General features: G+C 33.7%; 1 protein-coding gene across 1 annotated transcript in view; it reads left to right on the top strand.

Moving 5' to 3' along the window:
- The window catches only part of LOC126882125 (uncharacterized), a 994,490-nt gene that overhangs the window by 741,135 nt on the left and 226,896 nt on the right, over positions 1–26,459 (top strand). The window contains exons 3-4 of the mRNA XM_050646970.1: positions 3,642–3,756; positions 5,706–5,866. Coding sequence (XP_050502927.1) covers positions 3,642–3,756; positions 5,706–5,866 — 276 coding nt within the window. The remainder of the gene's footprint in view (positions 1–3,641; positions 3,757–5,705; positions 5,867–26,459) is intronic.

Here is a 26,459-nt window from a genome sequence, read left to right as displayed (position 1 = left end):
GGTCCCAGGAGAAGTCGGGATTGTGGTGGGAGAAGAAGTCTTATCTCTCAGTTCATTTACGATAGACCACGTTTCCTTAGCAACATTACCTGATTTAGCCAGCCTCGCATTGTAATAAATTTCCTTGGCGGCCTTTATGGCTTTATGGTAAATTTTCTTGTAAAGCCTAACGTAATTATGGAAGGATATGTTTGACATGATATGAGACAGTATGACAAACGCGCGTTATGTTGATGACATCTTACAAACCACTTTACTGCCCTATCTAGACGGCCGTCGAAACACCCTTTTTCAGGAAGATAAAGCGCGTCCTCATATTGCTCGTTGAACTATGGACTTTCTCCAAGAAGCTGGCTTTAATTTTTTTGCCGTGGCTACCCCGTTCACTGGGTTTAAAACCTATCGAACAAGTGTGGTATGTGATGGGGAGGAGACTGTCCACTTTGCACTATCCTCTACAGACTCTGGCACAGTTAATCCATGAAATTCAAGTTACTTGGAACGAGGTGCCACATGCAGACATCAATCATCTCATTTTCATCATCAGACGTGTACAGGAGTGTATTCAGCTACGGGGTCGCCAAACAAATTATTAATGTTTTTGATTAAATTTCAATAAAAAGTCTTGCCAATGTTATCGTTTCATTCTTGGTGAAAATGTGCCATTTTGCCAAAAAATTAAGTTCCAGAAATGATTCCTTCTAGTATAGTATCGTTGATCCAAAAGATGGCATAACCCAGACATCCAAAGTGAAAGTTATCCTTCAACACCAAATTGTTCTATATGGTCCACACAATGTCCAGAAAAAAGTCACACCATTTTGAGCGTCGGGTTTGGGAGGGAGAGGGGGGAGAAATCATTAAATTCGTAGTTTTTTAAGTTTTTCCCCAATATTTCTAAAACTATGCGGTTTAGCATGAACAACCCTTTATACAAAATTGTTCTACATTAAATTTGAAATAAAAAAGACTCTATGCATAATCTTTCTAAAATGAATGGTTCCAAAGTTATGGAGGTAGTATAGTATAACTGGTCCAAAAAAAGGTCTAACCCAAACCTCCAAAGTAAAAGTTTTCCTCCAACACCAAAATGTTCTATATGGTCCACATATTGTTCAGTACACCATTCAAGTTACAGCATTTTGAGCGTCCGGTTTGGGAGGGAGATGGGAGAGAAGCCGGTAAATTAGTAGTTTTTTTACGTTTTTCGTCAATATTTCTAAAACTATACTTTAGCGTAAACAATGTTATATACAAAAATGTTCTACATGAAATTTTAAACAGAAAATGTTCTATACATAATTGTTACAAAATCAACGGTTCCAGAGTTACGCAGGGTGAAAAGTCGAGGTTTTCGATACTTTTTATATTTTTTGGGCAATATTTATGATATAACTATACCAAAAACCCAGACATCCAAAGTGAAAGTTATCCTCTAACACCAAATTGTTCTATATGGTCCACATAATGTTCAGAAAAAAGTCACACCATTTTGAGCGTCGGGTTTGGGGGGAGAGGGGGGAGAAATCGGTAAATATAAAAAGTATCGAAAACCTCCACTTTTCACCCTCCATAACTCTGGAACCGTTGATTTTATAACAATTATGTATACAACCTTTTTTTGTTTTAAATTTTATGTAGAATATTTTTCTATAGAACATTCCTTACGCTAAAGCATAGTGTTAGAAATATTGACGAAAAACGTAAAAAAACTACTAATTTACCGACTTCTCCCCCATCTCCCCCCCAAACCGGACGCTCAAAATGGTGTAACTTTTTACTGAACAATATGTGGACCATATAGAACAATTTGGTGTTGAAGGAAAACTTTTACTTTGGATGTCTGGGTTAGGCCTTTTTTTGAACCAATTATACTATACTACCTCCGTAACTTTGGAACCGTTCATTTTAGAAGGGTTATGCATAGGGCCTTTTCTATTTCAAATTTAATGTAGAACAATTTTGTGTAGAAGGTTGTTCATGCTAAACCGCTTAGTTTTAGAAATATTGACGAAAAACCTAAAAAACTACGAATTTGCAGATTTCTCCCCCCTCTCCTCCCCAAACCCGACGCTCAAAATGGTGTGACTTTTTTCTGAACATTATGTGGACCATATAGAACAATTTGGTGTTGGAGGATAACTTTCACTTTGGATGTCTGGGTTTGGGTCTAACTATACCATACTATTCTGGATGTAACACTTCTAATGTCACTGAGTATACTTACATAATTATAAAATGCAACTGAAACTTCAATATTTTTATATTTCCTCGTAACAGTGGGCGCCTTGTAAGTTCCATTGTTTTCAGGAATTGGAAATATGGGGCAGACCACCGCTTTGCAGTTGAAGTGAGCTCAAGCACCGGAGTGGAATAAAAACAAAGTCGCGAATAATAGACTAAATTTTTTAATTAAAACTCGAGTAGCACTCTAAACGACTTTTGGTTCGTTCATTGAATTCTGTGTCGAATATACGAGATATATAAAGCCAACAACGCTTCTAAAGCAAAATCTAGCAGTGCCGGTGGTGGTATTGTGTGAGGGCGGTTTTCAATTGAATGGACATCGATTTTTCCTAAGGTGATATTAAGTTTATTCGAATAAGGAAACATTGTTTGTGTCACAACTTTCCATTATTATTAAAAGGGAAATACCTGTAATTTGCTGTATACCATAGTTATAAAAACTTACGATTGAAGTAGGTAAAACGCTGTGTCTAGGTACACGCTAACGTGTACGCAAATATAAAAGTTAGGTACACGCTAGTTAAACGTCATCGAATCAGTGACGTCACTATTTAGCGTGCACTGTGACTGTTTTTTTGCGTATTCTTTTTCTCATAGGCATCTTTCAGTGGGTCACAGTTTTTCGATTTCTTTCTAACGCATTAAATTGTATGTGACAGAAAAAATGCACGTCTGTGATTACAGATATTTATAACATTTACTCTAGTTGTCGATAGATCGTGCTATAATCGAAAAAAAATTATTTACGAATTATATAATATATCTACGAATATAATCTGTACAGTTTATAAGACTATACTAATCAAGAAAATACCATTTTATAAATGCAATAAACACAATTGATTTGTTTTTATGCCAAATTGCAAATAAAATGTGACAACTGTCAGATTTAACTAAAATGTCATGTTAGAATAAATGTTATAAATGTATAATATCACGGACTTGCCTTTTTTTTCTATCATTTGTGACGCACTGAAAAATGCCCATGAAAAGGACCATGCACGATATTTTGATATGGTTAGTGTATGTTTGATAGAAAAATATTTGTTATTAAGGGAAGGGGAAGGGAAGCAGAACTATTCAGATGTTTCAAACTTAATTGTGTTAAATCAATGTGTAGTCAACAAACTTCTGCGCTCGTGAGAAGTATGTCTTTTTTCTCACTTGTTGTATACAATATACTTTTGTAGAAGGGTTTAAAGCGCGCGTGAAGTAACAATGTCTTTTAAATGGGATTTACTTTTTCGCACTGTTTTTCTGGCACACTTTCATATAATCAAATATCCGTAACTTTCGTGTTGTTGATTTATGTTAAATTACAATACAAAATTAGACACTATATTATTTGTATTATAAGTAATATTTGTAATATTTACATTTATATTTTATTTCAGCCGACAGCAGTTCACAGTATGACGCCATACGAGCATACCTTAAAGAACTGGATATTACAGACAATGTATGGATTGGACTTTCGAAAAATGCTGAGAAACCAAACTTCATGTGGACGTAAGTATTTTTAGTTAAAAAAGTTGTTCTTGTTAAGTCAAATGGATTTTAGAAAAGTTTTCTTATTCATAGTCTCTGTTACCACGCAGACCTAGAGTATATAGGGTGAGGCAGATAAAGGGCCAATTAGAGATATCTCGAGAACTAAAGATAACAGAATCATGAAAACTGGAATTAAGGGGTTTTGATTAACTATTTTGATTGGGAAATAAGCCACAATTAAATTGAAAAACTAATTTTATAAACTTTTCGACGCCAAAATCGGATGTCGTCGTCAAAATACAAAATATTATAATGTCAGTTATATTTTGTATTTTGAAAACGAGATCCGATTAGGGCGTCGAAACGTTAATAAAATTAGTTTTTCAATTTAATTGTGGCTTATTTCCCAATCAAAATAATTAATAATAAAATTGCCATAAGGAAATAGCTTCAGAACAACAAAAGGCTTTGAAGAATAAACTCTTTAATAAAAATATTTTCACCTATTTGCTACTTCCGGTTATACCGGAAGTTGCTTATAACTTCGATTTTTTAAAAGGGATACCCTGTATATTTTCACATTTTTGGATACTCCTCGATGTCTTCTTTCTTAAAATATGAGGTGTTTTAATATTATACAGGGTAGTTTAAAAGATAATTACGTTTTTTTATTAATTTTGTAACATTCACACCCTGTAGAATTGTAATGATTTGACATCAAAAATTCTATTTATGTTCAAATGATTTTCAATATATGAAAATTTAATAAAAAATGTTTCTTTATAAAAGGTATATTTATTTAAAAACCCTTAAAAGGGCTACAAATATCACACAACGTTTTCGCTATCTAAAATGAGCATAACTATAAGTTAAAAAAAATGTTGACCCAGGTAAAAAACAAAGTTTGGTTATATTTACTGGCTTGAAATGCTGAGCCACCCAAAAATACAGAGGTTAAAACCTTTTAAACCTTTGTATAATGGGACAGGTCCCACTATCTTCAGAAATGTCAGTTTGAATATATATTATAAAAATTTCAGAAAAAAGTATTACAATGGAACAGAGTTGTAGCGAGTTAAACGCAAAAAAATGTAATTTAATTTTTTATTATTTTTAGGGTATAATTGCGATTTTGACAATGTTTCCCCACTTACAATTCAAAATAAACTTCATTTTCGTTTTCAGTACCATCAAAAATATAAAGTAAGACCAAAATTAGCCATTCACCACACCGTAGTCAGTATATCCGCTCGTCTAATATATTTATATAGATTTTCTGACGTTCTAAACGTCACCAGACATTTCTGGGTTATTCCATGAGATCTAAAACATTCTCGTACGCGACTACTTCTTTTTTCACGTCAAGGGACTTTTTCTATGTAGAATAAATCTACGGAACTGTCGTAACAATACTCATTCCGAGTTTCGACCAATCCTGTATACTAAAATTAAACATTTCGCTATATTAATAATTTGAACATAAATAGAGTTTTTGATATCAAATCAGTACAATTCTACAGGCCGCGAATGTTGCTACAATTGGTAAAAAAGTCGTAATTATCTTTTAAGCTATCCTGTATAATATTACAAAACCTCATATTTTAAGAAAGAAGACATCGAGGAAAATCCAAAAATCTGAAAATATATCCCATTACAAAAACGAAGTTATGAGCAACTTCCGGTATAACCGGATGTAGCAAATAGATGAAAATATTTTCATTAAATAGTTCATTCTTCAAAAGCCCTTAATTCAAATTTTCATGATTCTGTTACCTTTAGTACTCGAGGTCTTTCTAATTGGCCCATTATCTGCCTCACCCTGTATTTTTTAGTTACATTCTAATATTTCGCTTTAATATTATTATTTCTTATCCTTCTCTTGTTCAAGAAAAGAACATGTTTTATATAAGATGCTATTATAAATTCTTTAATACCTACCGTTTTAATTTTATTGGTCGTTCTTCCAGGAATAGTTTACAACCCTTATCAGGTGAAGGTCACTGGCAGGAATCCATCCCCATCTCAAAAAATTCTCTATGTGTAGCCATGGATCCTGCAAAGGACTTTTTGTGGAAATCGTTAACGTGTGGAGGACCTGAAGTTGCTTCGTTTATTTGTGAAATGCCAAGTAAGTAGAATACATTTTTATTTTTGTAATAACACATATAGGCTTGGATCCCGCGTACCAAAAAAAAGTTGACTAATACCAAGCTGAAAATTATTTAACTGCTTAACGGTGCTAAAACAACTATTTAGAGCTATTGCCTCAAAAATTAAAATATCAATGATGATTGCCAACCTCCATAGCGGAGATGGCACCTGAAGAAGTAGGAGAAGACTTTTTTTTGTTTTTTGGCCTTAGGTTCAAGACCTATTTAGCCAGACAATTTATTAATAAGTAAAAAAATTACATTTTATAATAATATATACACATATATATATATACAGTAAAATAATAAAAACAATATATAGTTTATGCCGGTCAATTTCCATTACGCACATTCACTCGATTTCCTAACCTTCCCATTGGAAACACTATTGAAGATTGTACAACAAGGAATAACATGGACACACGCTTCACGCTAAGGTGCCCGTCATAGCGACTTTTTTTTAAACAGACAATACAGGCAACGGTTAAAAGTAAATAACATAAAAGGAAAAACAGTAGGAAAATACAACTACGGCCCTAACATTTCACATTCACGCAACACTGTTTGAAGAGGAGGTTTAAATTTTCCGTTTGGTCCGTTTGAAAAATTCCCATAAAGTTGATCTAATGGTTGGGTTACGACTGCTTAAATATAGGAGAGAAGCGACGTTCAATGGCAATATGATTTTTTGTTGGGAGATGGCTTCAAATAAATATTTTATTGCTTCTTGATTATACCGACACTGGAACATCCAGTGGTTAAGGTCATCAAAACTGCCGTCACATTCACATGTATCTGTTTCTGATAGTTTTATTTTATACAGGTATGAGTTTACTGTAGCATGTTCAAAAAAAGGCATCTAACGTACATGGTGTAAATATTTCGAGAGATGGGACTTCTCTCGTTTAGGATAGAAGACGGAAGAGTTGGATATATATATATATTGCAATATGTATTCTTGCTACTGTTAGTAAAGGATTGCCACTCAATTTCCCAACTAAGTCTAACGTGTTTCTTCCTAGCTGAAACTATATCCCATTTGGGCAACTCATTGTATTCTAGGCCCACTAAAGTGGCGTCTTTAGCAAAATGGTCTACTTTCTCATTGCCTGAAATATTAGAGTGACCTTTTACCCACACAAAGCAAACAATTCTTCTTAGCAAACTTAGGAGCCTAATCTTGTCAAGTGCATCTACAATTAGTCTGTTGGTATATATGTGTTTAGAGAAGTGTCTTAATGCGAGGAGGACGGATTGTGAGTCGGACAGAATTATATACCTTTCGAAATTTAATGTGGTATTAACTATTAAATCCAATGCTTTGACAATGGCTACCAGTTCAGCTGTGAATATTGAGCAATCTGATTTTAATTTATACTGAAAATGATCCTGAGTATTTTCTATATAAAAGGCACAGCCCACACCAGCAGACGATTTTGAGCCATCGGTATAAATTTTACAAGGGTGGTTAAACTGAAGCTTATCCTGTACTACTAAATTTTCGTGAACAACTGAACTATGTGAAGGAATTATTACAATATGTTTATATTCATACAGTATGTCAAAATTAGAGCAAAAAAATGGAATCCCTTCTCCATTAAATGAATAATGTGATAGGTTGGGAAAAGCAATAGATAGGGTCGGAGAGTTTTTATTTGCCCACCATTTGTTTGTTAGATTTTCAACAGAGAGGCAAGATATGTTTTGTAACAAGCTGTTTTGTTTATTAAACTCGCATTTAAGAATAAATTTTTCTGCCAACAATAGGCGTCTCAAATGTAATGGAGGCTCGTTACATTCTGCCAGAAGAGCTGGTGTAGGAGTAGATTTGAGGGCTCCTAGGAATAACCTTATTAAGGCTTTGAATTGAATTCGATCCAGTTTAATCAAACGAGATTTTGTCGTAGATCCATAAAGAAAACTTCCATAATTCAAAATTGATCTGGTATATGCACTGTAAAATAATATGTTTATTTGCGGGTCTGCACCCCAATCGTATCGATTAACGGCCTTAAGAATATTAAGACTTTTTTCACATTTGTTAATGCAGTTATTAATATACTCATTCCAGGTTAATTTAGAATCCAAGGTAACACCTAGGTATGTAAAACTATTATATACAGGGATCTCCAGCTGTGATAGTTCTAAATTACTAATTTTTGGTAACCTGTGTCTCGAAAAAAATACCACACCTGACTTCTTAGGTGAGATATCAAGTCCATGGTCATCAAATTACTTTTTACAGTAAAACATATATTTACTTTAAGGTCATTAACACATTGCTGAAAAGTATTTTTCTCAACATAGATACAGAAGTCATCAGCAAATTGTAAGATGTTACACTCCATTCCCATAGTATGTAAATTTAAAGAATACAAGTTAAAGAGCAAAGGACCAAGAACTGAGCCCTGGGGTAAACCTTTGTTAACTATCCTTGGGCCGATCAATGAATTATTTAGCCGCATATGGACTTGTCTATTTGTAAATAGATTGACTAGGACATAAGCGCATTTACTCGGCACTCCTAGTTTAACAAGTTGCTCAAACAGCAGGTCGAGAATAACATTATCATATGCACCAGAAATATCCACAAATAAAGCAGCAATATATTGGTTTTTAGAGTAAGTTAACTGGATATCGGTTGCTAAGTGTGAAATGCAATCCATAGTGCCTTTTCCTCTACGAAACCCAAGCTAGCCGTCTCGGTAGAGATTGTTACTTTCCATCCACCATTCCAATCTGTTTTTCATGACTCGTTCATATGTTTTCAAGGAATGGGACGTTTCATCGCCGCCGTTTCGATGCCGCCGGTTCATCGCCAGTCCATTTCATCGCAGTCCGTTTCATCGCCGTCCGTTTCATCGCCAGCCGTTTCATCGCCAGTTAGTCAGTTGATTTTGTACTATGGGAGATGACACGACACGACGTTAAATTCAGTTCAAAACTTATGACAAATAAAAAGATAAAAAATATTATTATATTAATTTACTGTTCTATTTTTACTTCCCCTAAATTTGATACTAAATAATATTAAATTTGTAGTGTTAAATTAAATTTTATATTATAAAAGTTTAAAAGTATATTAAAATATTAAGTATGGCAACGGGAATGGTCATATCTCGCGTCTCCTAGAATTCCTAATTAATACTAAAAATAAATAATAAATGTAACTGTCGAAAATTGGTAGAAAATTCGGAAATATATCAGTTAACGATTAACTGACTGGCGATGAACCGGCCGGCGATGAATCGGCCGGCGATTAACTGGCGGCATCGAAACGGCGGCGATGAACCGGCGGCGATGAAACGTCCTAGACCCGCTTTCAATATACATGACATTAGAGATATGAGTCTTAGGGCATTAGGATCATTAGCTTTTGGAATAGGTATTACAAGACACTGCTTCAATGAATCACAGTTATCCCCTTTAATTAAAATATTGTTAAAAACATCACAGAGAAACTGAAGGGCTATTGTAGGCAAGTAAGATATCATAAGATAATTGATACCATCAATCCCAGGAGAGGATCTTTTAGAACATTTGATATTAGCAATTAGTTCATGGAGACTAATGGGAGATAACAAAAAATGTGATTTAAATTCATCTTCCGTGAGATATATTAGTGACGGAACATAGGAAGGAGCTATTTTATGAAACAATTCTTCAACAATAGCTTCGTCGTGCACATACAATTTTTTTTTTATTTTCTTAATTCTATCCCGTATTTCAGTTGGATTAGTTTGTCGATTTAGATTAAGACAGAAGTTGGCCCAACTGTTTTTACATTTTTGTTTAAAGGTACGTTTACATTGAGCATTTAGTTTTTGATTTCAACAAAATTTTTCAGACACATATTTTTTTTGTATGTTTTACATGCAATTTTTCTTTTATACGATATCTCAGAGCACTCCTTGTCCCACCATCTAGGTGATTGTAATGGTATATTTGAGCATGATTTTATAATTTTTCAAGCTTTGTTCGCAGCGTTGGTAGTCTGTTCTATTAAAAATATACAAATAAGTATCGTTGGTATCACTACAGTTTGGTGGCGTGGAAAATGATTTCTCTATTTCAGCTGTATATACGGACCAATTGGCATTATTCATAGACCATCTAGATAATGGGGACGTGATTGTGTCATTGTTATAATAGTTATTGAGCGTAATAACAATTAGATAATAGTCTGATCCGTACGTGTCCTGACTGATAGACCAACCAAGTGTAGGACATATATCTTAGATAAAATAATTGTGAGATCTACAGCAGATTTAAACTGGCCAGGCGGGGAAATCCTTGTGGCAGATCCGTTGTTTATGACAATCAAGTTTGAAAAATGATCTAAAGCGTCCACCAAAATTCTGCCATCATGAGAGCCAGCAGGCGATCCCCACATGCCGTGATGGGAATTAAAGTCACCTCCTACTATGCAGTCATATTTTATTTGACTAAATAAGTTTATGAAGTCTTGGGATTTCACTCTAACATCGGATGGCTTATATACGCTTACTATACTTCGTTTGTTGCTACCAAGAGTGATATTGACTCCACAAACTTCAATTTTTGGATTAAAATTATAATTAAATTGAATGGCTTCGTATATAATTTTATGAGAAATGAAAATCGCAACTCCTCCAAAACCTTTATCTCTATTAACTGCAATGACGTTAAAGTTATTAAACTGTTATCAGTGGGTTTATGCCATCTTTCAGAAATTATTGCAATATCAAACTTTTCCTCTAATAAAATTTGGTGTAAAGAGTTTTTGTTAGCTTTAAGAGATCTAGCGTTCCATTGAATAATCTTTAAATTTTGTTTAAAGGACATATTTACAGTTGTTTTTGTATTAGGTTTTAAATATATTATCAACAATATTTTTAATTTTATTTTCAAACTCCATATCTTTAAAATTTAAAGTACTACTTGATGATGGATTTTGTGAAAATTGTTGGAAAAAACTTGTCAACATCGTAATTAATTGATGTTTAAGTGTTACAAAATCATTTTCCGGCTCTTTTCCAAATTGGAAAACTGGTCCTGCGCAAAAGCTAGTATTATATTCACGTCTAATTGGCGGGAAATTGGGAGAAGAATCACTAGTTTTTCTTTTTTTTTTTAGCAAGGGTTTAGGGGAAGATGGTTGATCATGGGTTGACGAAAGGTTAGATCTAGAAGATTTGTTACGTGGAGAATATTGTGCTGCGGAAGATTTAAGCGATGGAAATTCTATAGCTGAATCAATTAATTGAGCAAATTTATTTTTATTTATGAGGCTGGAATAGGCTGGATTGTTAATAATTTTTTCAGCTTCTTTAAAAGTTATATTCAAATTAGACATTGCTTCCTTGATTCTAGTTTGCTTTTTATATTCTGGACATTCCCTAGAAGTAGAATTATGACTATTATTTTTGCAATAAACACAAAAAATATTGCATGATTCGCACACAGATTCATTTTCTGACCCACAATTCCTGCATCTTTACTTTCCCCTACACTGCGAGCCAGAATGGCCAAATCGAAGACATCGGAAACATTGCATAACTGGGTTAATATAAGTTTCTACAGGGCATCTAACTTTATTAATATAAATAAATTGGGAATCATTTTTCCTTCAAACGAAACGATGATCATTTGACGGGGAACCCGTTCGATATTGTTATCTTTTTTAACAACTCTAGTCATGCGTTTTATTTTTTTAACAGGTACATTAGAATTAATAATTTGTAGGGGAGCCTCCTCACTATAAGAAGTATCAACTGACCTGACTAACCCAAGTTTTTCTATAAGATGGCCGGGAATATAAGCAAGTAAATTATTTTGTTGAAAGAATGGATCTTCAATCAATTTATTGGCAATACTGCTCGAATTTAATTCAATTTTTATGCGATTCTGACCAACCGTACTAATTTCAATCATATTATTATCATATTCTTTTAAAGTCATCAATTTTTCACCCAATTTTATTGGATGCAAATTTCTAATATTAAATTGTACACTTTGAACAAAAACATGATACGGTTCTGGATTATTAGGTTTAAGTCTATTTGAAAGTTGGTTTATAAGACGTTGTTTATCGTACGAGTTTTTGTCTGATTCCGAGTTTTTGTTGAGTGTATCGTTAGCAGATATTTTATTGATTTGATGATTATTTTTATTACGAGGAAAACAACGAAAAGCCCCAGATACAAAGTTTACTACTTTTTAAACAATTAGAATAATTGAAATAAAAATATAATAAACAATATTTTAAATCTAAGACTTTTCGTTAATAAACTGCTTTCTGGCTGCATCCCATATCTCCGGATTTTACAATATATAATCACGTAGAGACGACGAAAATAGGAGAAAGCAAATAGAGGACACTTAGGCCACGCATTTACCTTCTCTTCGTCTAGGAAAAGGACCGAAAGACAGTTTCTAAATACTCAAAAACTGAGTAAAATGAAAAAGATTAAAAAGGGTTCAAGGCAGGTTTTGTTTATATTCGATTCAGAGTTGGACTACCATCTCCATATAGCAACTATTTCAGCATCCTTATGCATCATCAGTGAAGATTATGCAGTCACAACTCTGAAGGGAATATAAACATTCTGCCTCTTTTAAGGCAAAACATCGCGATGCAATGAACCCTCCTAAGTGTCCTCTATTTGCTTTCCCCTATTTTCGTCGTCTCTACGTGATTATATATTGTAAAATCCGGAGATATGGGATGCAGCCAGAAAGCAGTTTATTAACGAAAAGTCTTAGATTTAAAATATTGTTTATTATATTTTTATTTCAATTATTCTAATTGTTTAAAAAGTAGTAAACTTTGTATCTGGGGCTTTTCGTTGTTTTCCTCGTAATACGAGAGATGTCGCTGATTTGCGTCTCAAAAGGTGGGTTCATTGCATCGCGATGTTTTGCCTTAAAAGAGGCAGAATGTTTATATTCCCTTCAGAGTTGTGACTGCATAATCTTCACTGATGATGCATAAGGATGCTGAAATAGTTGCTATATGGAGATGGTAGTCCAACTCTGAATCGAATATAAACAAAACCTGCCTTGAACCCTTTTTAATCTTTTTCATTTTACTCAGTTTTTGAGTATTTAGAAACTGTCTTCGGTCCTTTTCCTAGACGAAGAGAAGGTAAATGCGTGGCCTAAGTGTCCTCTATTTGCTTTCTCCTATTTTCGTCGTCTCTACGTGATTATATATTGTAAAATCCGGAGATATGGGATGCAGCCAGAAAGCAGTTTATTAACGAAAAGTCTTAGATTTAAAATATTGTTTATTATATTTTTATTTCAATTATTCTAATTGTTTAAAAAGTAGTAAACTTTGTATCTGGGGCTTTTCGTTGTTTTCCTCGTAATACGAGAGATGTCGCTGATTTGCGTCTCAAAAGGTGGGTTCATTGCATCGCGATGTTTTGCCTTAAAAGAGGCAGAATGTTTATATTCCCTTCAGAGTTGTGACTGCATAATCTTCACTGATGATTCATAAGGATGCTGAAATAGTTGCTATATGGAGATGGTAGTCCAACTCTGAATCGAATATAAACAAAACCTGCCTTGAACCCTTTTTAATCTTTTTCATTTTACTCAGTTTTTGAGTATTTAGAAACTGTCTTTCGGTCCTTTTCCTAGACGAAGAGAAGGTAAATGCGTGGCCTAAGTGTCCTCTATTTGCTTTTTCCTATTTTCGTCGTCTCTACGTGATTATATATTGTAAAATCCGGAGATATGGGATGCAGCCCGAAAGCAGTTTATTAACGAAAAGTCTTAGATTTAAAATATTGTTTATTATATTTTTATTTCAGTTATTCTAATTGTTTAAAAAGTAGTAAACTTTGTATCTGGGGCTTTTCGTTGTTTTCCTCGTAATACGAGAGATGTCGCTGATTTGCGTATCAAAAGGTGGGTTCATTGCATCGCGATGTTTTGCCTTAAAAGAGGCAGAATGTTTATATTCCCTTCAGAGTTGTGACTGCATAATCTTCACTGATGATGCATAAGGATGCTGAAATAGTTGCTATATGGAGATGGTAGTCCAACTCTGAATCGAATATAAACAAAACCTGCCTTGAACCCTTTTTAATTATTTTTATTATTTTTACATAAACTTATATCAACATCTTTATGAACAATAATATCCTCAACAAGAACATTTGGTCGGATAACTTTATCATCAGGTGGGGTGCCGTGGTGCAGGAATGGTTTTCCCCGGACATATGTCCGGGGTACAAAATCCAGAAAAGTAAAATGTACTTACAGTACAAACTTCCTCTTAGCACAAACTAATAATATACTTATCTAATAATGAGAATTAAATAATTTATGTAGAAACACCGATATCACAGAGCGTAGAGCGTATGCTAGCACGTCCTATCCAATCGACAATCGATGTGGAACTGAAGAAGACTTTGTTTCTTGAGATATTCTCTACTTACTGTAAAAATATCAAGTTAATTGATGCACCAGGATGGAGTTCGAGGCCACATACTCTCATTGACAACTTAAGGGAAATAAGGCAAAAATATACCATGTTTGTGACACTTGACCAGCCAGGTTCCAAATAGTTTTCTTTTCTACAACCCCTATTCAAAATGCACTTTTCTGCACAGTTTTATGTTAAGAAACTTCTCGCAGTATAAGATTTATGACATTGGTGTGCAGAAAAGTGACGTTTCTGTGCCTGAATAGTTATTTTTATAACTAGTGCGGAAATTGATACTTTCAGTTTCACGCACGAGACTGCCGTTGACCCGAACGACGCGATAGCGGAGTTCGGGCAAGCAGTCGAGTGCGGGGAGGACACTTTCCGTATGAGTTAGGAACAATAATTTTTAGGGCCATACGTTTGGAAAAAAGCCACAAAAAATAGAGTTATATCAATTTTTATTTAGAAGTGAAAATATGTACACAAATTAATTCTTTGACAAGGTTGTCAAAACCGAACTTTCAATATAATGGGTTATTAAGGCGGCGATGTTGGTTTCCATGACGACGATTCAAAACCATTGTAATTGTCTACTCATCTGACTTTCAAATATTATGTCCAAATAATATTATTTCATCGAATTATCGCGCTAATTTCATTAAAACATGCACACAATAAGATAAATTTGAAATAAATTAGTAAATAATATCTAAATATTAGTTTATTGCATGTATTATAATATAATATAATGCCATATTACAAGGTATTTTACTTTCTCGCACGCCGCGCGCCGTGCGGGAAATGAAAATGTTTATTTTCAATTAATTTATCTGTCACCGTGATTGTAATTATGTCCGAGAAATGATCGTGTGTATACTGAACGGTGGTAGCTCATCGGTAGAGCATTCGCCTACGGATCGAGAGGTCCCCCGTTCAAATCCGGACAAAGTCATATTCTATTTTTTTTAATTTATGGTATTCGTTTAGTTCTTTCTAAAATTAGTTTAATATTTAAATACAAAACAAAAAACTGTTTAAAGTAGATATATTGATTTCGTTGAAATCATAATATGTAGTTAGATTATATTATAATAGAAGTATAACTTCTTACGTGCGTACAAAGTACACACACATTCTTTTTTTGTGTATTATATGGACTGTTTGAATCTACTTTTAAAACAATAGCAAAGTCTTAAGTTCATTTTCGCAAAAGTTATAGCAAGTTTTTGATTTTCAAAATGTTAGTCTTATTTTGCAATTTCCGGAGCAACAAATGATCGGACCAAAACTCATAAACTGCCATTTTAAACCTTTGCTCATCTACTAAAAGAAGAATAGTCTAAATAAGATATTTAATTACCCTATTTTTACCTGTAGCGATTTAAACGAAAAAACTACCATTTTTGGGCTGTGATGGCATTTTTGTATTTATAATGTATTAGTTATATAGTAGGGTAAGTAGGTACCCAAGAAACCCATTTGCAACCTGGCTGGTCAAGTGACCCGACAAAAACTTTATTTCTCTGGACTATCACTTAATATTTGTAATTTCGGTATAATCTCAAGCGAAAACTTGACGTAACTTACGATATCAAAAACATACAGCACAAAATTTAGTACCAAAGTAGAGCCAACTTTGATGAAAATAAACTTGAATCGGTATACCGATGCCGAACTTGGAAAATAAATCGTGAACAAACACCCCGAATTCCCACTCTTAAATACAAAAAGCTTTTTTCACAAACAGCTTTTCCTTATTATTTAGAGCAAAACTTTTCCTTTTATGTTTTATTAAAAGCAGATCCACGCGAATCCTTAAATAACAAGACTAACTTATAGCGTTCTGGAAAGCGCCACAATAAAACTAGGGTGGTAATATTTTCTCATTAATTCCGAATGTTTAGGGTTATTTAACACCCTGGCAATTCTTGACTGCGTAAAATTTCATTTACGTTTCTTCGAAAAGTTCATCTTCGGGCCATGGGAAGAGGAGGGCCCGTTCGAATGAATTAAATTAACGTCAGAACTACACTTTTAACGCCCTTTTTAGTTCTTGGTCCTGGGAATTGTTTTCAGAGCCGTTTCGCGTTACCTAATGATCCTTTTAATTTAATTGAAATGTATTTTCGAGAATTAGAAGTCTTACATTATACCTGGGGCCTGTTTCATAAAAGTGACAAGTTTACAAGTTACAAGTGTTGGCTGACAAGTATTTAAAAAATTTCTTTCATAAAATGATTGTTGACACTAGTCAAAAAATATTTTTGACAATTGTTTTCGACAAGTGTAATAATTATTTAACTTCAAACTCGCGTCAAAACGTCATGTCTCGTGAATTAGGAAAGGTAGAATTCTTGCGTGCGATTAGAGCAAGGAAAGATATTTGATTTGGAAATTTAGTCCCACTTTAACAAAGACGTTGAAAAGTGAACATTGGGGTGAACTAAGAAAAATAGCACTTCTTGCAATGGAAATAATATATATCACTACAGCTTTTACACATCTGCAAACAGTGGCTTTGAATATGCCATGCATTTCTCCTATTCCATGGTATTGTCCACCATTTCCAAACCAATGCAGGGCAATTTGTAATTGTTGCGAAGGAGACAAGGCACGATTTCTGTCCGTTGGATGCATTAAGCGGGGACCAATAATTGCTGTTATTATTTCCTCCATTTTTATAGAATTCATTCGAAATCTTTCATTGAACTCCATAATGCATTAAAATTGAAATTTACTCTTTGACTAAATACACGTCTTCGTCGTCGATGCCGTACTAACACTTTGACTTCGTCCTCACTGTCACTGGACCACATTTTTTAAGAGAAAATAAGACGGTGACAGGATATTAAGTTCCTGTCACATTACACTAATAAATGCTAGGAAAAAATGACAACTTTTCATTAATTTATTGAAGCTCATTTCGAAACCGGTAGAGGTGCTTGCAGCACTCTCTGATTGGACTGGAATATGGTTCGGCTGTATTTTCGTTTTGCAACGAAATTGAAAATGGTTATTCATTATTGAAAATGGTTATTCATCATTAATTTATTCTTTATGAAACAAAAACCTACTTACAGTTGTAAAACAAACTTGTAAAAATAAGACTTATTACTTATCACTGATAATCTACTTTTGTCACTTTATGAAACACAAACTTGTCAAAAGTCTTGTTTGGCACTTGTCCAACAGGAATTGTCACTTTTATGAAACAGGCCCCTGAATCACCCCTGTTGAGCTGACCCCCCCCCCCCCCCACTTGCAAAAATCAAAAAACAAATAGCGCTGATTTATGAGCTATTTATAAGCTTTCATATTCCGCAAATTAAAAATTTTGAGCTCATTAAACTGAGCGGGAATTTAATATTTTATTGGGGGGGCTGACTCAGCCCCCACCCCCACTATTTAAAAATAGGGATATTGAATCGATTCTTGCGGCAGAATTACGAGCTATTTATGAGCTCTTAAAATGATATAGTTTCGATTTTTGAGCTCATCCCCTTCACCCCCAAACAACCAGCGGCGGATCCAGCATCGTTAAGAGGGGGGGGGCGATTAGCTAAAATTAAAATCGGATCGAAGAACTGAAAAATACCTGTTCAGTAATTTTTAAAAATCTATCGAATGACACCAAATACGACCCCCCACTCCAACCCCTGGAGGTGGGGTGGGGCTCAATTTAAAATCGTAATGGAAACCCCCAGTTTTTATTGCAGATTTGGATTCCTTACGTAAAAGTAAGGAACTTTTATTCGAGACATTTTTTCTATTCCATAGAAATAGAATAATATAGAAATAGTCTGTCTCGAGAAATATACTTCCAAATGAAAAACTAAAAAACACATGTTTAATATTTTTCAAAAACCTATCGAATGACACTGTGTCGTGTTTGGTGGCATTCGATTATTCGATAGGATTTTTAAAAATAGTCAACTTGTGTTTTTTGATTTTTCATTTGAGAGTGTGTTTCTATAGATATTAAACAATTTCTATAAATTACCTATGGTATCACGATAAATCGTTTTTCCGATTATAGCGTCATCTATCCAGAATTCGAAAAAATGTCCCGAATAAAAGTTGCTTACTTAGGAATACAAATCTGCAATTAAAACTGGGGGTCTCCATTAAATATTTTAAAGCTACCCCCATCCCACTTCCAGGGGGTTGAGTAGGGGGTCGTGATTGGTATCATTTGATAGATTTTAAAAAATTATTGAACACATATATTTTTTACTTTTTCGATCCGATGTTCATTTCGCGAAATATTCAACGGTTTCGCTACTTTTGGGTTGGGACACCCTATATATAAAGTTGATGAAATAAAAATAAATATATGTAGTGAATTATTATCATTAAAATTAAAAAAAAAATCCTACAAAATGAGACTTTTATAAGTTAACAACTTACAGTAGTTTCGGAAATGTAATAATGAATTAACCGAATGTAATTTTCAAAAAATCAAAATACTTCACTTTCTTCAAGGCAAAAAAATTCATGTCGAAATATTAGTTTTAATTTTATTTCGTAATGGGAAAGTACATCATGTGACACCTCATTTAAAATCGTTTGAAATACTGATTACAAAAATGTATAATACGTACATGCGCAAAATTTTGGAGAAATGCTTTTTAAACGCATTTTTTTCGAATCCTGAGAAAACTAATACGAGAACCTTTGAAAAATTTAAATGCAGAATAAAATATTACATCATTACCGAGGGCCAAAAGTCCATTAGAATAAACAAAGTTTCTTTTGAACGATATATTTTAAATTGACACGCTGACGGACAGATCGTATATAGACGTCTAATTTCCATTGATGTAATGTGACACAACGTCTATAGACGTTGCATTTTCCCCTATTCTACTTTGCAAAATACATATAGTGTCACAACACTTGCTTATACATTTGACGCACTGTCCGTCAACATGTTAAAAATCATACTCAATTTTCTCTTTTTTTCACCCCTGTAACTTATTAAAATAAACATTATAGAAGCTTTCAGGGACTTTCGACCCTCGGTAATAATGTAATCTTGCATTTTGCGTTTAAATTTTTCAAAAATACTTATTAGTTTTCTCAGGATTATAAAAAAAATGAATGCATTTAAAAAGCATTGAACCGACATTTTGCACAAGTATTGCCTATACATTTTTGAATCAGTATCTCAAAAGCTTTTAAATGAGGTGTCATATGATGTACTTTCCCACACGAAGTTTAAAATTTAATGTATTACCATAATTTTATACAGTGATGAGCGAGCTAATAACCGGCAAAATAGCACAAAAGATGGAGAACGTATTAAGTTGTGAGATAAAAAGAAATGAAACTAATCGAGTTGGGAAAATTAGCGACATTAACCTATAAATTTACATTATATTGATTGTTTCCCACCTTTAGACGTATCGCACGAATTTGGAAACTACCACTGTCACAGTGACAGTTTTAGTTGACATACTCCTCTGATACGTGTAAAGGTGGGAAACAATCAATTTAATGTAAATTTATTGGTTAATATCGCTAAATTTCCCAACTCGACTAGTTTCATTTCTTTTTATCTCACAACTTAATACACGTTTTCCATCTTTTGTGCTATTTTGCCGGTTATTAGCGCGCTCATCGCTGTATATGTGGATGATTGCATCCAGCGACATAAATGATAGTCCAAGTAATGAAGCTTAAAATAGTACAAAACCTCGCAATTTTTGCAGAATGGATCGATTTGCTTGAAATTTTGAAAATAAGTAGTGGATAGTCCAAGGAATAAAATCTATATGATTCCGAAAGGCGCTTTTACCATGGGGGTGGTTGCCACTCCATCTCGGTGGTGAAAATTTTTTATTATATTTTGACCGCAAAAGTTAATAAAAACGTTCATTCTAAACAAAAAACTTTCTATGCATTTTTTTGATAAAATTAATAGTTTTCGATTTATTCGCTATCGGAAGTGTTAGTTTTATATCGAAAAAATCAATGTTTTTAATAAGTTTTCTGCTAATAACTCCAAAAGTTTTCATTTTATCAAAACAACTTTGCTTAACAAAAATGTACATTTTGAAAAATAAACAAAGCTCTTTTTTTAAATCTTCTTTAAGACCAATAGTAACAGAGCTATACTTTATAATATGTTAGTTCTTCTTCGTCAAATGCTAAATATTGTAGTTTCAAAGTCAAAAGACGGGAAAACTATATATTTTTCGAGGATAATTTATGCAAACTAATTTAAAACATTTAAAAATATCTATCTCCAGAAATAAAAAAAGTCTCTAGCTCAAATATTAAATGACTTATACTGAAATGAATGTCAGCTCCTATTTTTTCAGCGAAACAGTGATCGGAAGCAGCCCCCTAATTACCACCCTAATTAAAATTAATAATTGACCTTATTTGGTCTTCTTTATTTATGTATTATTAATGGGTACTATAAGTTTGACCGACATAGAATGATTAGTTTTTAAATAAATGGAGTTAAAAGCGAAGAACGAATTTTTGTAGTTTGGAAATAAATCGCCATTTCTTCGGAATGAAACGATTGGCATCAGAGATACGAAAAAATGTTTAAATGTGATATTGTAGTTTATTTAATTCCCAACAATATGGTTTGCAAAAATTTTTCCTACAGCAAAAATTGAGTAAGCTATTGACAATTAAAACTTGTAATAACATGCAAAACCACCTTTACCAACCCTTTCAAAGTCTCCTCTTTTTGCGACTGAGGATTTTTAAAAGATTTAATATAAATAGGCTCATAGACCCTATAAAAACCTAAAACATTATTTTTTACTAAACTTTCCAAGATAAAAAATTAAAAAGTTACGGTTAAGAAATCAATATATTTTTTTGAAAAAAAAACAAGGAGAAATCCAATTGGAAGCATGATAATGTAAGTTAACGGTGTTTTTAGTCATTGCCCTTATTTATTCTTCTTTATTTATGTATTATTAATAGATTCTAGAAGTTTGACTATCTTAGAATGATTAGTTTTTAAAAAAATGGAGCCAAAAGCGAATTCACGAATTTTTGTAGTTTGGTAAAAAATGCCATTTTCTTCAGAATAGAAAGATTAGCATCAGAGAAACGAAAAAATTTTTAAATATGAAATTGTAGGTTATTTAGTTTCCAAGAAATTGGTTTGAAAAAAATTTTTGTACGGCAAAAATTGAGTGAATCGTAAATGAGCATATCATCGAAAAACATTGATTTTTTAGATATAAAACTAACAATTTCGATAGCGAATAAATCGAAAACTATTAATTTTTTGTTTAGAATGAATGTTTTTATTAACTTTTGCGGTCAAAATATAATAAAAAAAATTTACCCCCAAGATGGGGTGGCAACCACCCCCATGGAAAAGGCACCTTTCGGCATTATATAGATTTTGATCCTTGGACTATCCACTACTTATTCTCAAATTTTCAAGCAAATCGATCCATTCTGTAAAAATTGCGAGGTGAAAAGCTTCGGTTCCTGGACTATGACTATCTATCGTACTCGTGTAGAAATACTCACTTCTGTCAAACGTGATATAAAATAAACTTATATAATATATAAGACATACATTTCATGCATATAAGACATACTTTTTTTCATAAAACTCTCGAAAGTACAATTGGTGTTTACCGCATCATCGTTGATTTTTATCAGACACACTGAAAAATCGCATGACTTGTTTTGAATGCTCGCAGAACTTAAAAATTTGATCCAAGATCAGTAGGTCTCATAGTATGATCTATCTGATAAAATGTACCTTGTACATATTTATTATCATAATTACTATTACTATTATCACCCGAATTACGTTGATTTAAAAAAAAAATAATCAGTTATATTGCGAAATTTGAATTTTTTACTTTTTAAGTTCTCGGTAGAAGCTTCTGATTCCTTTCGTTTATTTGACATCTTATAACTCTTCGTAAATCACAAACTATATTAATATAAAAAAAGAAGAATAAACTCAAAATACTATTAATCACGCTAACAAATTACAAACTAAGATCTGTACGAATCAGTATTAGAGATATTACTTGCATCGATACCCAAAGCCAAAATACACTAATTACTAATAATTAATAAGGGTGTGCTTTTTTCGTGGTCAGCTAAATCGGCGCGGCGTCTGAACATATTTATATTTGCGGCGAATTAATATAGTTTTTGCTAGGCGCGCAATTTTCGAGGGATTTTAGGCGAATCTGTTATCTGCAAATGATTTTATAATTATACGTGGAGATGCTTAAGTATGCGTTCACAGTATATAGGATTACTAAGTTTTTTTAAATATGCTTATTGTGATCATTTTTAATTCTTAATTTATAAGGATTATAAATTACTCATTTCCAAAAACACTGGCGTCACTGGCCCGTTTTAGCCAAGCCCATACTAATAAAATATATTTATATGTAATTCATAATTCATATAATATTGTAATTTTAAAACTGTATAATTATCCATTTGAAAAAATAAATGAATGTTTTTGTAATCTTTATATTATAATTAAAAAAAAAATCACTTGGGTTAAGAGGGGGGCCGATCGCCCCCATCGCCCCCCCCCCGTGGATCCGCCACTGCAAACAACCCTTTAATTGATTTTACGTAAGAAAACATGCTAAAAAAAATTTAAATATATCGTATCGCTGACATAATTCCTCTAGCTTATATATTCTAAGAATTAACTCCTAAATCATGCGCATTTCGATTATTGAGCTACAACCCCTTCGCAAGAAAACCTTCCCGGAAAAGTCTTCCCGGCTTAAGAGAGAGATGTACTTAAAATGCATTAAATTAATTATTTGGCGGCTACATATCGTTTAATATTTTATAAGCTCCCAAAATACGCGCCACTAGGTCATTAAATTGCAATTTCTTTTGTATAGTGCAGTCACTGAAGGTAAAAATCAGCTATTACTTTCAATTTTGGTGAACCTTCATCGATTTTCACGAAAATTGGTGAGTGGTTAGAGGATACCCCAAGAAACAAAGGTGACATGGTTCCACCTTGTGCCTTTACCCTAAGGGTGGATACCACCCCTTCTCGGGGGGTGAAAATTATTTTATTAAAAATAACTCCACAAATCGATAGAAGGACAAATTATAACAAGATTTGTTATATAAAGTTATTAAAATAAATTAATACTTTTTGAGTTATTAAAGATCAAAAATTTTAATTTTTCATGAAAAAATGCATGCTTTAAAGCGGCTTTTCGTAAATCACTTAAAAAGTGTAAGTTTTTATAAAAAAGTTATCATTACCAAAATTAAAGCTTTGAAAAACCTTTTATTATTAATTCAAAGTGAGTTATAACAGTTAATTAAATGTAATTTTTTTTGGCGAGAACTCAAATCTAATTATTAATCTAATTAACAGGAAAACGATGCATTTTATAAAATACACTTAAAATATATTTGTCAAAGTACTCAGAAATACTTAATAAATGAGCACCAAAAGAAGTTGATATCATCCAAATTAAGCAAGTGAAGATGAAAATAATAGGACCCTTTCAAATTTTTAGTAAAAAGTGAAAAATAAAACGAACACCATTTCCACAAAAATTAAAATCTTTAGTAATCTCTGTAAGACTTTCTTTACTTTAGCATAAGTAATGGCCTTAAACATTTTGACCGATTTAGAATGAATATTTTTAAAAATGTATATATACAGGGTGAGTTTTTAGTGCGGGATCGGTCGATAATTCCATTATGGTATAGAATATCGAAAAAAGTTATTTAGAAAAAATGTAGGCAATGATATTCTCTAGGCTTGGAAAATATGTCCATTTCTACAGGATGATCAATAACTGCGTGGTACATCAAACATATAATTTTTTAAATGGGACACCCTATATATTTTTTCATATTTATATTCCTCTCATAATTACTGTTCATATAATATAGGGTTTTCCATTACTATACAGAGTATTTAACAAGTTATGACCATTTTTATTTCGAAATGAGATTAACACCATGTATGTAAAGAAGTGTAGCTAAAAAGAATACACCCACAGTATCTCCTACTGATCGTAAGAGGCGAACGCAGGAGCAGCTGACCGCTGTCCTTACCCAACATTCCATCTCGTCCCATACCCAATTATTTACCAAGAACCTATCTCAGCCACACCCCGAGTGTCGGATGAGTCCTCTTGACCGTGTTTGAGTGGAAGAGGTCCTTTTTGCGCGGGGGGTGTGTGGCATATACATGTCGCGCACCCTACACACAAACTGCGTAACTTGCGCCTCTCCCCATTCACACACTCCTAATTTCCTCAGGGTAGCGGGTAGAGACTCGTCTATAAACCCAATAGGTGATAGTCCTACTTCAGGTATGCGACCCTGCCCACGCGAGCCTTGGTATATCTACTAAGTCCAAACAGTAGATACCATTGTCTTTTCCTACTAACCCTGTTTAAACAAATTTCCTTATTAGCACTCCCAACCAAAGGGGAAGGCAACGGAAAACCACCCCTTTATTTCACCCACGAAAGTTCATGATATGAGCAATAGCTGCGAGGCCTCGGATGATGAGCTTCGCGATCCGGATGGCACCCGGCGCATCTTCTCGTCCGGGGAGGAATGTGTGAAATCAGTTACCGGGCATGTAGACGTGACTCATCAGGCTTTACATGCGAAATGTGCTACTGGTGAAAAACAAAAACTTAATAACCGCAAACCATACAACATAGCTACATGGAATGTCCGTGGTCTTTTACAACCAGGCAAACAAGCTATTCTGGAGAAGGAACTGGAACGAACCAATATCTCTGTAGCCGGGCTCTCTGAACTTCACTTCCGCAACGAGGGGCACTACATAACTAATTTGGGACATTTCATGTGCTTTTCCGGCAACACTAACAAAAGTATCAATGGTGTTGGCTTTTGGGTTTCAAAATCTCTTTCTCCTTATATACTGGGATATCAAGCTATCAGTGATCGTATAATTTCCTTAAAACTAAATGGATCTCCCTCTATTGTCCATTTGATTCAGGTCTATGCGCCTACCTCAACTGCTGATGATGATACAACTGAATCTTTTTTCAACGAACTGGAATCATATCTGCAAAATATCCCAAATAAAGAAATCGCTAGCATCATGGGTGATTTAAACTCAAAAATCGGAGTTACTATGGCTGACGAACATATACGAAATATTGTGGGTAGATATAGAATAGGTGAACGTAATTCAAGGGGAGACCGCCTTATCCAGTTCTGCGTTGACAATGACTTGACAATAATGAACTCTATGTATAAGCACCACCCCAGAAGATTGTACACTTGGATCTCACCTAACGGACGACACCGAAATCAAATCGATTACATAATGATTAAACATCGCTGGAAAACATCTATTAGCCAATGTAAAACACGACCTAGCGCTGACTGCGGCTCTGGCCACCAACTTCTTTTTGCAACGCTTAAGCAAAAATTCAACGCATGTGCTAGGATCCGAAACAAGAGGATATCAAAAATAAAAGATACACAACAATTTAAAAGCCAATGTAATGAAAGATTCGAAAATATTTTACCAACTATCGTCACTCATGATTCCGAAAAGATTTGGTTATCTTTTAAAAACACCTTGATACAGACCTTGACTGACTGCGAGGCACAGTATAATGCCGTCTCAACCGGACCAAAAAAAGTGTGGATGTCTGCAGATACTTTTGACCTCGTTGAAGAACGTAGAAAACTTAAAATTGCTGGAATCGAGAACTCTCTCAGGAATTCCCAGTACCGACAGCTATCTAGAGCTATTCAGGCTGCTTGTAGACGAGACAAAAACAAACATATAGAGAAAATCTGCAGAGAAATTCAACTACATGCCGACACAAATAACACCAAAGAACTCTTTGATAAAGTCAGACTACTCACACGTAAATTCAAGCAGAAATCTTGGTCTATCAAAGATGATGAAGGTAATGTACAGACGGATTTGGACAAGGTTATTGATGTTTGGAGGGCGTATTGTAAGTCTTTATACGCCAATACGGACCAGATGCCAGCGGACACCCCGTTTGTACCTGACTGCCAGACCTCCACTTTCCATTCTCCTTCAACAGAGACACACCACACTAGTTTTGAATCTGAACCTGACATACTTTTTTCCGAGGTGGAATTCGCTTTAAAAAGACTTAAGTTAAACAAAGCAGCAGGATATGATCTCA

Source organism: Diabrotica virgifera, chromosome 3 (assembly GCF_917563875.1).
Source record: "Diabrotica virgifera virgifera chromosome 3, PGI_DIABVI_V3a".
Taxonomy (NCBI): domain Eukaryota; kingdom Metazoa; phylum Arthropoda; class Insecta; order Coleoptera; family Chrysomelidae; genus Diabrotica; species Diabrotica virgifera.
This window is presented reverse-complemented; position numbering and strand designations above follow the sequence as displayed.